Below are 14,165 nucleotides of genomic sequence, written 5' to 3'. Positions count from 1 at the left end.
AGCCAGGCTTCCCATTTCTTCAGTATTACTGTATATACAGTAAATCATTTTATAAACCACGAATCAAACTGCAATCCAATTGAAGTACTCTGTATATGTACATAAAGATTGGATTATACAGATTATGCTCATTGGATTATTTACTCAGCGTGAACATGTGTTCCCCTGTTGTGATGCTTTCGGCGCCCCAGGCCAGGAATTCATTTCGTGAGCGATTTGTGATTAGAAAGCCGAGAGGGTTCATAACAAATCTGGCACGGCATGCTGGAGACAATATTCACAGTGCCCTCAGCTGGAATATTTGGAAATTAAGCAGCGTTTTCCCTTGTCGGATTAACACGGTCAATTTTACAATGAGCCTAATAAAGCTACTCATTTGTCATGACTCGTGTCTATGAATTATGGAATAGCCGTGAAAACATTTCGGCTAAACTGGCCAGAATGCAAATGTCTGCTTTTGTTGTTGTTTTTACTGTTTCGATTTATTGTATACCACCTTCTCAGGCTGGCGTTCAGTGCTTCAATAAACAACGATGCACTTGTTTTCTGAATCATAAAAATCTAACATCACTAAAAAATTATTTGTTAACTGGAGAAGCAAAATTGCATACAGTATAAGATGTGCTTTGAAATAATGTATCTTTATAATTGCATCATTACTTAAAATGATTCTTATTAATAGAAGTTGTTATTTTATACACCATTGGTAAATTGTTTTGTTATGTGTTAAGCATAAACTCTTTAAATCAGGGGTGCCCAAACTTTTTTCTACCAACGGCCAAAAATCAAACCTGACTGGGTCGAAAGTAAATGTTGCTGTTTTATATTAATATTAAAGTTGCCTTGTTCTCTTAATTTATAATTTTCTAATATATATATATATATAAATAAAAAATAAGCAAACATTACTCTGTTTATGCATAACTGATGTAGTTTTTAATGCAGGTACGGTTGTAAAAAATAATTTTTCCTAACATTTTCCTTTGTCTGTGTGCCACTGCCTCAAGCTCTCCATTATTAGCCTATAGTACCCAAGTTCGTTGAGTTTTGTGATGCATGCTATACACCTTCAAGTATGCATGTACATAATTCCTTGCATTTAATTTCAATTAACATTTTTTTAATGTACAAATAAAACAAAAAAGATTACATTTAGGCATGAAAATCTGAATTTTTCCATGTTTAAGTGCTATGATTGGGTCCCCTGTGCTTCTATCAACCTAGAAAATGTGAAAAAGATCAACCCTGTTACTTAGTTTTGCTAAACCATTCTCTACAAGCAAATGAAAAAATAGGTCGTTAAAATTTGGCTCTCCTTATGATGTCATAAGGAGCTCTTATTATAATAATACCACCCCTTAATCTGCACTATCCAACCACAGCACTGCCATTTAGTGCAGAGAAAAAGAGCGAGAAAGAAAATAATTTACAGCACAATTGAATTTCATCCGCTCATTTGCATTTTAAACGACACACCCAAAACGGCACATTTTTGCACACACCTACAAAGTGGCAATTTTAACATACTATAATAAATTATCTATATGGTATTTTGAGCTAAAACTTCACATATGTGCTCTGGGGACAACAAAGATTTATTTGACATCTTAAAATAAAAAGTATTGTGCCATGGCCCCTTTAATTAGAAATATGAACATCTGCGTCAATGATGTATATCCTTTTTTCTTGATCTCACGTAGCATGAAGGGCCTAGTTTGGGCACCTCTGCTCTAAATCTTGTAAAATTTATGCTAAAAAAAAAAAAAAAAAAAAAATTCAAGATAAACCATTTCCCAGTGTGGTTATGGGGTTTTGTAAATTGCCTTTTCTCAGGCATCATTCATTTAAATTTACAGCTTTACAGTCTGGACAAGAATTCTCTATCACAGTGAGGTTCTGTGTAAAACTATTACAATCTTAATTTATTCATTGTATGCTGTTAGATTTACAATGTCATTAGGTGTCTGATTTAAGAAAGCGATCTCAGGGTGAACAGTTCTTTCCCTATATATATATATATATATATAGCAGAGAGTCCACCCTGCACAGAACCTCCATTAGATCTCATTTTAGATTGCCTGCCTCTAATGGAAATTCAAGGGACCTTTAATCGCCAGGGCCTGAATACATATTTACAATAAATAGTTGTTTAAGCGTTCGCTTTCCTTAACTCTTTTATCTTTTATTTAAATGGTAATTTCTTATGCCCATTAAATGTATTGATCCTATAATTCCCACTAAAACCTGTGCTGATATAAATAAATGCTTTAATTCCTGAAGGGTTCACTTTTTGAGATCTTGATGCTGTGATATGGAATGGTACAACAGTGCCCTCTTTTGGACAGTAAATCTTATTGCCCAAGTATTTGGGGATTTTTGCCAAATGATTGTAATAATGCTGACTTTTACATTAGACTTTTACAATATTTACATCACAATTTTTCTCAGTAAAGATATTTTTAAAGCTGCCATTGACATGAAATATTTACCAGATGTTGGTAACAACTTATGCAATCCACACATTCAAAGAAAAGTATTGAACACTCATACTGAAAATATGTAATACTTTGTACAAAAGCCTTTGATGATAACAAAATCTTCAAATGTGTTATGAGAACCTTCCCATGCTTTAATTTACATAAAACAAGGGCAATGTTTTAATCACTACCTCAGCGTGAAGAATTAAACTTCATGAGTGAAGACAAAACATTACTTGAGGTAAAAATGTGTGATAGGGAGATGCCTCCTGTATATCACTAAAAAAATGCAGCATGAAGTTAAAACCACTTGGTTTTTTAAGTCAATTCAATGTACTATTTTAAGTTTTGACCTTTGAATAGTGGACATAACTTAAAAACTAGTTGAAGTGGTTTAATTTATTTTTTTAGCATAAAAATATGGTGATTTGTGAATTATCTCTCTGATCTTTAGTTCTTTCCATATATTTCCGATTCAAGTCATGACTGGGCCATTCTAGCGTTTTTATTTTCTTTCTCTGAAACCAATTGAGAGTTTCCCTGGCTGTGTGTTTGGGTTTACTCATCATGAGATGTTTCTTACATGACACCTTTGTAATGAGACACTATTTTATAGGCCATTAGTTGGGACTGAACCAGCTGTTATTTGCACGGACAAGGGGCAGGATTGCTTTTTTTATTACTGACTGTTTTGGCTTTACATGCATTTTTGCACCTCCGTTCCTTCAGGGGTCCATTACTTTTTCCTGTGTCATTTTACATGATTACACATAACTTTATGAACATCTATGTGTGGATTGCATGGGTTGTTACTGACATCTGGTGAAAATGTCATGTCAATAGCATCTTTAGAAATATATTTACTAAAAAAGGTCACATGTTCAATAGGTATTCTACCCACTATATATATTCTTTAAGGCCACTGTTGTATAACTAATATTTAATAGCAGGGACCAGAAAGAGCATCAGTTGTGCAGTTTTTCTGCTTTGTTAGCTTTTGTGTGTTTTTCTGTGAGCTAAAAAGATGCATACACATATTATGAGGAAAAATGTCAAAATTATGCACTAATGAGAAGATGCAGAACCGACATGACAACTAAGTATTTACCATACTTTGACACTTCCACAATTATTGACTGAATTTATTAAATCATTTCTGTCAACAGCACCTACTAACAGCTTTACTGTTTTAGTACCTACAGTACTGTACATGTTACTTTTTGTTGTTGTTATAATCGAAAACAAAAAACGGAAGCACACATCAATTTAGGTTCCATACAATATAAAGAATTTAAGTGATAAATGGTTATTAAAAAAATGCAAACATCAAAAAATGATGGGGGAATTGCACGGTATGGGCTGAAAGCAGTACAGTTAAGACAGAGTTATTGGAATATGTGCATGCCCTTGTCCACTTTTTGTTAAAGGAAAACACCACCTTTATTTTATATTTGACTATGTTCTTACCTCAACTTAGACAAATTAATACATACCTATCTTTATTCAATGCATGCACGTAATCTTTGTACATCACATCGTGAATGTGTTAGCATTTAGCCTAGCCCCATTCATTCCTTAGGATCCAAACAGGAAGCCACCAAACACTTCCATGTTTTCCCTATATAAAGACTGTTACATGAGTAGTTACACGAGTAAGTATGGTGGCACAAAATAAAACGTGGCAATTTTTAAGCTGATTAAAAAGGAGAACTATTGTATGGCGGAAGAGCACTTAGTTTGCAGCACTTTGACCTCTGGGTGCAGTAACATCATCACCTCCTGACTACTTCCCCTCTCGATTAAACCTCTGTCAATATTACTGCACCATGGAAGTGTTTGGTGGCTTCTAAATTTACTCTGTTTGGATCCTAAGGAATGAATGGGGCTAGGCTAAATGCTAACACATTCACAACGCGCTGTACAAGGATTAAGTGTACACATTGATAAAGATAGGTAAGTATTAATCGTCTAAGTTGAGGTAAGAACAGTGGTGTTTTCCATTTAACTCTTTCCCCGCCAGCATTTAAAAAAAAAGTTGCCAGCCAGCGCCAGCATTTTTCATGATTTTCACAAAAGTTTAATGCCTTACAGAAAATGTTCTTCTTTAAATATATAAACAAAAAATATATCAGATGAAAGAACAGACCCTCTGCTTTCAACAAAAAACGTTTCATCCTACCTTCATTAGTTCTCTTGTAATCACCTCTCAAACATGGGTAGGTTTCTTCAAAAACACCCAATTTTGAGCAAAAAGCTGAGATAATTCCATTTTTGTGAAGGACTTTTGATAGAGATCAGATGCAGAGCGATCTTTAAAACATACACGGAGTTCTTTCTCTTTCACGTGAGGCGCTACTTCCGGGTTGTATAAGTTGCGGAAGTGCGCCACCTGGTGGATAATAGCAGTGTTCCGGAAAGACGGAAAATCTCGTCATTGGCGGGGAAGCGTTTTCTCTTAATTGACGAGATATCTCGTCAATGGCGGTGAAAGAGTTAAGGGTACTCATACAGCTTCTTTAAAAAATAGGAGACCACTTCAGGATTATTTTAAGTTTTTCTAAATGTACCTTTTATATTAGAAAAGGAACCTTATGTCATCAGAACGCTACCTTTAAAAATGTCCATTTAGGTACAGATATGTTCCTGAGATACCAGAATGTATCTTGAAGGTAATAGCATGCACCTTAGAGGTACCAATATGTACCTTTTAGGTACAAAAGTGTACTTTTTGAAAAGGTACCGCCCCAGTGACAACTTTGTATCTTCATGTACCTTTTTTTTTTTAAAGTGTGCTGGGCTGTTTTTAACACAGCATTGGTTCAAAAAGGGACGACCCAATATGTTGGCTTCTAATTTATTCAACATGATCTCACAAATTTCTTTGTTATAGTTACGGAATATTTTGCTAATTTATCCGTTTCATTGTCATGGATCTCCGCATTTTTTGGTGTCCGTACCACGGACTTTCTTTTCTGTGTCAGTTTCACGTATTGGTTACCCAATTGTTTTTCCTATTTTAAAACAATTTTCACATGGGTTTGGGGTTAGATTTGGGGTTAGGGTTAGGATGTCATTTTATGTTACAGAAAGTCGTTCTAACCCCAAACCCACGCGAAAATGGTAAGAAAATAGGAAAAACCATTCAGTAACCAATACGTGAAAATGACACAGAAAAGAAAGTCTGTGGTACAGACACGGAAAAATGCGGAGATCCGTGACAATGACACAGATAAATGAGCAAAATATTTTGTGACTATAACAAGGAAATTCAAGAATTTAACCGATGCTGGGTTATTTTAACCCATTGTTGGGTCAAATATACATTTTTTTGGGTTAATTTAGAGTGTAGGTATGTGAGTAAAATTGATCAATTTTGTTTCATTCTGTCAACTACTGACAACATTTCTGTCAAATTCCTAATCAAAATAATGTATTTATTGGCATTTATTTACTATTTATTGATTTTCTTGAATATTGCAAAAAAAGTTTACATTAATTTTCTCAACAAAACAATACTATGTTTTTTATATGTATTTTAATAATAGTTTAAAACTGAATATTTGATGGATAAAACTGATTTTTAATCACATATTTCACGTGTCTTGGCATGCGCTCAGCCTTTTGCATTGCTGTTGGGTGAATTTATGTCACTCCTGAGGTTTTCCTTTGTTGGTATTCAACATACAAAGGACTGTAGAACCGATTATGATCAAAGGATACTGTTGTCTAAAGTTTTTCACACTACAGAATGAGAAGGAAGTCATTATAAGTTGTTTGTTTCTTTTTTGAGATCTTTGGCTTTAAACCCAAAATAGCCACAGGTCAAATGTATATCTGGTCTGAAGAAAGTCCAGCTGTAACAGCAGAACAGTAATTACTCAATTATTGTTATTTACCTCCAAACCAACTTCTAATTTAAACCTACATCTCTGAAAGTATGTAACACGGCTCTCATGTCTTTAGATTAAAAAAAAGGTACACAGTGGAAAAAAACTAAATGTAGTTCTGGCTTGTGAACATTATTCCTTACTTTCCAGCATCTGTAACTGAAATGGCAACAGTACTCAAGAGGAGCAAGTGACCTTTCGGAAAATGTATTGTTAAATCCATATACTTTTTCACAATTCCCAAAGATGCTGTTTTGCTCTTTTCGGCAGTTTTCAAGATGAAAAGATGCACACTGACTTAAGAAGTGTTACAGCTCGTGTTTCAGATCCATTGGGAAAAGAAAACCAACAAAATGTATTAATATGTTATTATTAATGTGCAAAACTGTCCTTCTGCAAAGGCATTACGGGCAATTACAAATTCGCACCTGTTTGCATTTTGCATTCATTGCACAAGATAAAGTGAGATAAGAGCACATTAAAATAGAAAATAGACAAACTTAAAGGATGCAATGCAATTGAGTTTTATGTCATGTTTCTGCCAGTGTCTACAAACTGGTTCAGTTTGATAAACAAAAATACTTTTAAAGATTGACTCTGAAGAGACATCTGTCAAATATGATTCAGTTAGACTGTCAGACAGTGTAATTTTGTTTTGGTCTGTTTGGGATGGATCTTCTTCTACCATTAAAGAGAAGAGCAGACATACTGTTTGCTATTGTAACTGTGAGCATGTATTTGCACAGACTGCCGTTTTCTAAAGCTGCTATCACAGAGGAACAGAGGGAAACCCGGCAAATGGAAATATAACAACTGTGAAAGCTGCTTTTTATTTCTGAGAAGAAGGACAAATGTGAATGCTGTTATGTCTGTATAAGAGAACAAAATACTCTTGTATATCAAATATGTTTTATATTATTATATTACACAGCTCAAGCTATAATTGCATAGTAATGTAAACATAATGCACCCAATGTAAGTTTTCCCACATTAGTAATTTTGGCCATCTGTTTTGTGAGTTGTTTCTTTCATTTGCTCTTTAAACTTAAGTCTCTAATGAAATATTTGTTCCAATAGCAGCAGAACCGAGTCAATAAAAAACATTTTTATTGCTCAGCCTTTTTCCTGCAAGATTTTCTCCGACTTTAATTCTTGGGTCAAATGAGTTGCATTGATTTCGCTTTGAAATTACACAGAAAGTTTGGGATCAGCAGAGAAACTACAGGGAGCTTTATTCGCTCAAGTCATCACTAATATTTATGTTGTCTGAACAGATGATTGATTACAGGTCTGAAGTTATGTGGGAAACAGTCGTTCCCAGCAGGAACACATAAAACCCACACCGTAGTCTCTCATAATGTAATTGAAAGCGTCGCAACATACTTCTGAGGACCCTCTACTTTGTACTAAACAGAGAGGAACTGTCTCTGACTGGTGTGTGCATGCGTGTTTGTGTGTGTGTGTGTAAAAAGAGGCACATATATTTCAATAATCGCATTGTACTTTATCTAAAATGTTAACAGGTCTGTGTGAGGGTTCCCACATAAAACTTTAGTATTAGAATGGTTACAGGCCTATACTATAGTGTTTGAACCTTACCATAGTAAATGTTTGATTATATTCAGTAGTTTATTTACTACAGTTATCACTTCATTATAGTTAATGTTACAAAATACAAAAATATAGTATACATTAACAAAGTGTAGTAATTAATATAAAATACCATAGTATTTTTCCATTGTGGGCTACAGGTTGTGGGTAAGAAAATATATAAAAAACCAATGCGAGAATTCTCATTAAACTTATTCCATGTTTTTTATTTCTAGTAAACAGAGATATAATGAATTGTTTTTATTTGTTCTTACTGTGTCAGAAAGTTTATTTTACATTTTGTAGACAATGGAACCATTTATAACTATTTTATAACCATAAATGTTTGTGAAATAATGTTACATTTCCAAATGAAAATGTACTGGAACTGTTTTTATTTTTGCTTTCTTTCTTTTGTCAGACAAAGAGGGTTTTACAGAGAACATGTTGAATTTCCTAACTAACTGTGTGTTATTAAATAATCGACGCGCATCTAAATATGACACGCGAGTCCTCAGAATATCACCTGCGAGCGCGTGAACGCAACTCAGCATCCAATCAACTGAAGCTGTGGGCGTGTCCTTTGACTCCATCCTACAGACACGCTCAACTTAAAACTGCTCCTCTCACTCAGTGTAGGCATGCCGCGCTAGCATCCCGGCGCGTGTGTGGGAATTCTCAACTTTCCTGTCTTCTCGTGGATGTAGAGCACACGAGCAGAAAATCAAGTCGGCATTCCATTGGATATTTTAATCACCCACAAAACTCTCGTGGCTGTTTACAGTACAGGCTCGTGCACGATGGAACTTTACGCGTGTCTCATTCTCTTCGTTTTATTGACAGGTGCGCGAGGAGTCGATCAACACGCGCTGTCGTACGCGTTAACACCGGAACTCTCGGAGGATGCGATATTGGTGGCGAACAATGGTATACACGTGCCTTTTGGGAGATCGGTGTACATCGATCCCGTGAACGATTTGGTCATTGAAGTTCAACCGGGTGATAGGTGCAGTATCACAGTGCTGGATAACGACCCGCTGTCTCAGAGACCGGGGCATCTCTCACCCAAAAAGTTCCCGTGTGAATTTGGTCCAAACGATGTCAAGTACACTCATTTTGGCTCTAGGAGCCCTGCAGAGGACAGGGTGAAGCTACAACTCAGGTACGACACTCAGACTGAAACTATCATTATCCCGTTTATGTTAGAGGTTGCGGTTGTGTTCACACAATTGGAGATAGTGACGAAACACATGCCACTAACTGTTGATAAACAACATGGTACTAGTAACCGTATTGACCAAAAAGTACTAGAATTTACCTATGATAAGGATTCTGAAAAATGTGAAGTCACATCATTGGTTACCAGCAGTGCTTTACCTAGATATGGCAAAGTTGTTGATGAAAGCAAATTGGAAAAGATGATGGACTGTGAGCAGTTTCTTAAATCGGATATCCGGTATGAGCACACATCTACCCATAAGTCTCCTAATAAGGATTACATCCCGATGGTTGTGGAGCTTCGTAACAAAGAAAACAATTTACTGAAGCAGGAGTTTTTTCACGTGATGATCCGGATTAAAGACGGTGTGGAAAACACTCCACCCAGACCCAGTTTTGTGTCAATGATGATGATGGAGGTTGATCAGTTTGTTATGACAGCTTTAACTCCTGATATGCTGGCGGCCGAAGATACAGAATCCAATCCTGGTGATCTTATTTTCAACATCACCTCACCGTTGTCATTCGAGGAGGGTTATATTGTGAGTACAGATGATAGAAATCTACCCATCACTTCGTTTTATCAAAAGGATTTGACAGAATTAAAAATTGCATACAAACCTCCATCTCTGGACTCGGAGACCGAGCGGATCTTTCAGATAGAGTTTGAAGTCATAGACACAGATGGTGGCATTTCAGATCCATTTGCATTCATGATTGTTGTCAAGCCTATGAACACTTTAGCACCAGTTGTGACTAAGAATACCGGTCAGCTTTTGTATGAAGGCCAGTCTAGGTCTTTGTTCACTCAGAACAATTTAGAAGTAAGTGATGAGGACAACCTGGACAGTGTAAAGATAACTGTGGTTGATGGTCTGCGTCACGGTCAGTTATCTCTGCTGGGCACCAACAGAAAGTATTTTACTCCCGCTGACCTTGAAGTCGGCATTGTGGTTTACCAACACGATGGAAGTGACACATACAGTGATAATATCATTTTCAGGATGTCCGATGGCAAGCATGAAGTTGAGTTTTTGTTCCCCATCACAATCGTACCCACAGACGATGAGCCACCCATTATAAATGCAAACACAGGGCTGATTTTATTCAAAAACCAAATGGTACCCATCACACAGCTCATGCTCAGCGCAGCAGATATTGACTCTGAAGATTCCACCATTAGATTTAGCCTTCAGCCTCCACTTTCAGATATCGGAGAGGTCCTCATGAGGCAATCCGAAGCTCCAGAGGACCCGACTTCATGGAAATTTAATGCAGAAGATGGCGTTTATGAGAAAGTAGTGACAGAGTGGCTTCAGAAAGACATTACAGACGAAAAGCTCTTTTATAAGCACACGGGTCCACACATCACAGAAGCAATTACTGATCAGTTTGTGTTTAAAGTACAAGATGATGCCGATCCTCCCAACCACTCTGGTGAGAATTCATTTGTTATTAAAATTCTGCCTATCGACGACGTTCCACCTGTGCTGTTTCCAGGCACTACTTTGCAGATGATGGTGCATGAATATCAGTTGACTCATTTTAGCAAAATTGTCCTGCGTTACACAGACCTGGATTCAGAGGATCGCGACCTGAAATATACAATAACTGTGCCGCCAACTGACACAGATGAGAATAATCCAGTTAGATTCGGATCTATCGTTTTAACGGAAAGCTCTGCTAGTGAAGTAACAGAATTTACTCAAGCACAAGTTAACCATCATAAGATTTCCTATAGCCCACCAGACCATGAGCTTGGCATCACACCCCATGTGGTGCAGTTTCATTTCAAAGTAGAAGACACTGCTGGAAACAGCGTTGATGGTGTTTTTACCATTTTTCTGCAGCCGGTAAACAACAAACCCCCACAGATAACGAATACAGGCTTCGCCGTACTCGAGAGGGGGGTGCACATCATTGCAAGTGCCGAACTTGACGCGAATGACCTTGACACTGATAAGGAGTTCATTTTATTTACAGTAAGTCAACTTCCAGTGCACGGTCACATTCAACATACACTTACTAATTTGAAAAAAGGAAGTAGTTTCAATCTGATGGACATCTCTGACGGCAAAGTATCATATGTTCACAATGGTGATGAAATAACAAGTGACTCTTTCATATTAGAAATTACCGATGGTGTTCACGTCGTGCCGATCATCGTGAAGATAGTGGTGAAGCCCATTGATGATGAAACACCAACGCTTACCAAAGGCACACTTGGCACACACTTGGATGTGTTGGAAAACGGTGCCACGGAAATAACCTCCAACGTCATCCAGGGAAAAGATGAGGACACTGATGACCTCAGACTGACTTTCATTGTGGAGGAGGCTCCTAAGTTCGGAGACATTCTTGTAAATGGGGTTTCCTCGAACATGTTCACCCAAGCTGATGTGATCAGCGGTCTGGTTGTGTATGCTCACACAAGCGGTGAGATTGGTCTGACCTCGATAGAGGATGTTTTTAATCTAACCCTGTCAGACATGTCTGATGAATGGAACATTGGGGGTAACAAAATAATTGGAGTCCGGGTTCACGTCACCATTCTCCCTGTAGATAACCAAACTCCAGTGGTCATAGTCGGCCCTACTTTGAATGTTTTTGAGGGGGATAAAAAAGTTGTTAGTAGGGAGCAGATAACAGTTGAGGACGGTGACACGCCAATTGATGACATCCTGTGCACCATCGTTATTCAGCCCGCATCAGGATATGTGGAGAACATCTCTCCAGCACCGGGCTCTGAGAAGTCAAGATCAGGAACAGCACTAAGTGCTTTCACCATAAGAGATGTAAATGAAGGTCATATTTATTATGTCCAAAGCATACATAAAGGAGTGGAGCCAGTGGAGGACAGGTTCATGTTTAGATGCTCCGATGGTGTGAATTTCTCAGAGGGACAAATCTTACCTATCGTCATTATTCCAACCAATGATGAGAAACCTGAGATGTTTATGAGAGAGTTTGTTGTAATGGAGGGCATGAATATTATCATAGACACGCCCCTTTTGAACGGAATTGATGCTGATGTTCCTGCAGACGAGTTGACGTTTATTATCACCAAACCTCCAAACCATGGGTTCATTCTCAATCAGCAAACAACTGGCCCCGTCCCAGTAACAAATTTCACTCTTGAACAAATCAAAGAAGGTTCTACCATCATTTATGACCATGATGATTCTGAAACCACAGAGGACAAGTTTGACATCCGACTTACAGACGGAAAACATTCAGTCAATGGCACTGTCATGATAATGATTATTCCTGTAGATGATGAAACTCCAAGGCTAGCCATTAATGATGGACTTGAAATTGAGATTGGAGAAACAAAAGAAATAAATAGTAAGGTACTAAAAGCCACTGATCTGGATTCAGATGACGAGTCCCTCACTTTTATCATTCGCTATGGCCCCGGACAAGGCTTCCTTTATAGAAAAACACCAGGTGATGTTAATAAAAGATCTGTTGGATCTATAGAGAACATCACTGTTGGCATGAACTTTACACAAAGAGAGGTGAACCAAGGTCTCATTTTATACACTCACAATGGCCAGGAAGGCATTCGTGACCTTGTCAAGTTTGATGTAACAGATGGGATCAACCCTCTTATTGACAGATACTTCTACATTACAGTGGGTAGCATTGATATGGTATTTCCTGATGTTATCAGTAAGGGAGTGTCACTAAAAGAAGGTGGCAGGGTAACACTCACTACAAACCTCCTCAGCACTAGTGATCTTAACAGCCCTGATGAAAACTTAGTCTTCACCATCACAAGAGCCCCAGTTAGGGGTCATTTGGAAAGCACAGACACGCCAGGCATGCCAATAGTGTCCTTTACCCAACTACAGCTAGCTGGGAGCAAAATCTACTACATTCACACTGCGGATGATGAAGTCAAGATGGACAGCTTTGAGTTTGAGGTCACCGATGGCTACAACCCCGTGTTTCGTACTTTCCGTGTATCAATTGTCGATGTTGACAATAAAAAGCCAGTACTGACAGTTCACGACCTTAAAGTGACAGAGGGACAGACAAAACTTATTACACCCTTCGAGTTGACCGTTGAGGATCAAGATACGGCCGAGCACCTTTTGAAGTTTACAGTCACCCAGCTTCCTATTCACGGGAAACTGCTTTACAATGGCAGCCAACCGGTTATGTCCTTCACGAAGCAGGACCTAAATGAGAACATGATTAGCTACAAGCACGATGGCACCGAGTCTAAAACCGATAGCTTTTCCTTTAAAGTCACGGATGGAACACACTCAGACTTTTATGTTTTCCCTGACACAGTATTTGAAACACAAAGTCCTCAAACCATGAAGATCACCATTGTGTCTGTAGACAACGGCATACCGCAGATTGTGGTCAACAAAGACGCTCCGACTTTAAAGATCTTGTCCACAGGCCACTTAGGTTATCATATCACAAGCAAAGTCCTAAAGGCGGTGGACAGGGACAGCAGTCCTGAGGCTTTGGTCTTTCACATCACCACACAGCCAGAACACGGCTACCTGAGCAACCTGTACAAAGGCAATGAATCTATCGACACCTTTACCCAAGGTAATATATTATCAGCCCCGTAGTATTTTTATTACAAATGAGGTCAGTGATTGGATCCTACTGCCTACAGTACAGTCTTCTCAATATATTTTATTTCTATAGAACCATTATTTGAGGAAATGTACCCCAAAACTAATTTCTAGAAGGTTTTTCACTTATATTAGTGCTGGAAATGATGTAAGTTAGAAATTTTCAGACTATGACACTGGCGGCAAGATGTTCTTGTCTCTTAGCCTTCAACTTAAATTCTTGATGAAACAACTAGAGCGTTAACACATTTCCTTTCAATTATTAAGTTCAGTTATAAAGGGTATACATTTTGGCACCTGTTTGTCACACAGGATTGTCACACATCTTTTTTGAACTTATCATTTTGTGGTGTTAATTAGCTAGGTAGTAATGCAGAAGTTACATACTCTTTTTT

General features: G+C 37.7%; 1 protein-coding gene across 1 annotated transcript in view; it reads left to right on the top strand.

Annotated features, from left to right (window-relative positions):
- The first annotated feature begins 8,630 nt into the window (after positions 1-8,630).
- The window catches only part of frem2a (FRAS1 related extracellular matrix 2a), a 62,380-nt gene continuing 56,845 nt past the window's right edge, over positions 8,631-14,165 (top strand). Inside the window, exon 1 of the mRNA XM_065257839.2 lies at positions 8,631-13,741. Within this exon, the coding sequence (XP_065113911.1) occupies positions 8,755-13,741 (4,987 nt within the window). The 5' untranslated portion in view covers positions 8,631-8,754. The remainder of the gene's footprint in view (positions 13,742-14,165) is intronic.

This window comes from Paramisgurnus dabryanus, chromosome 10 (assembly GCF_030506205.2).
Source record: "Paramisgurnus dabryanus chromosome 10, PD_genome_1.1, whole genome shotgun sequence".
Lineage (NCBI taxonomy): Eukaryota > Metazoa > Chordata > Actinopteri > Cypriniformes > Cobitidae > Paramisgurnus > Paramisgurnus dabryanus.
This window is presented reverse-complemented; position numbering and strand designations above follow the sequence as displayed.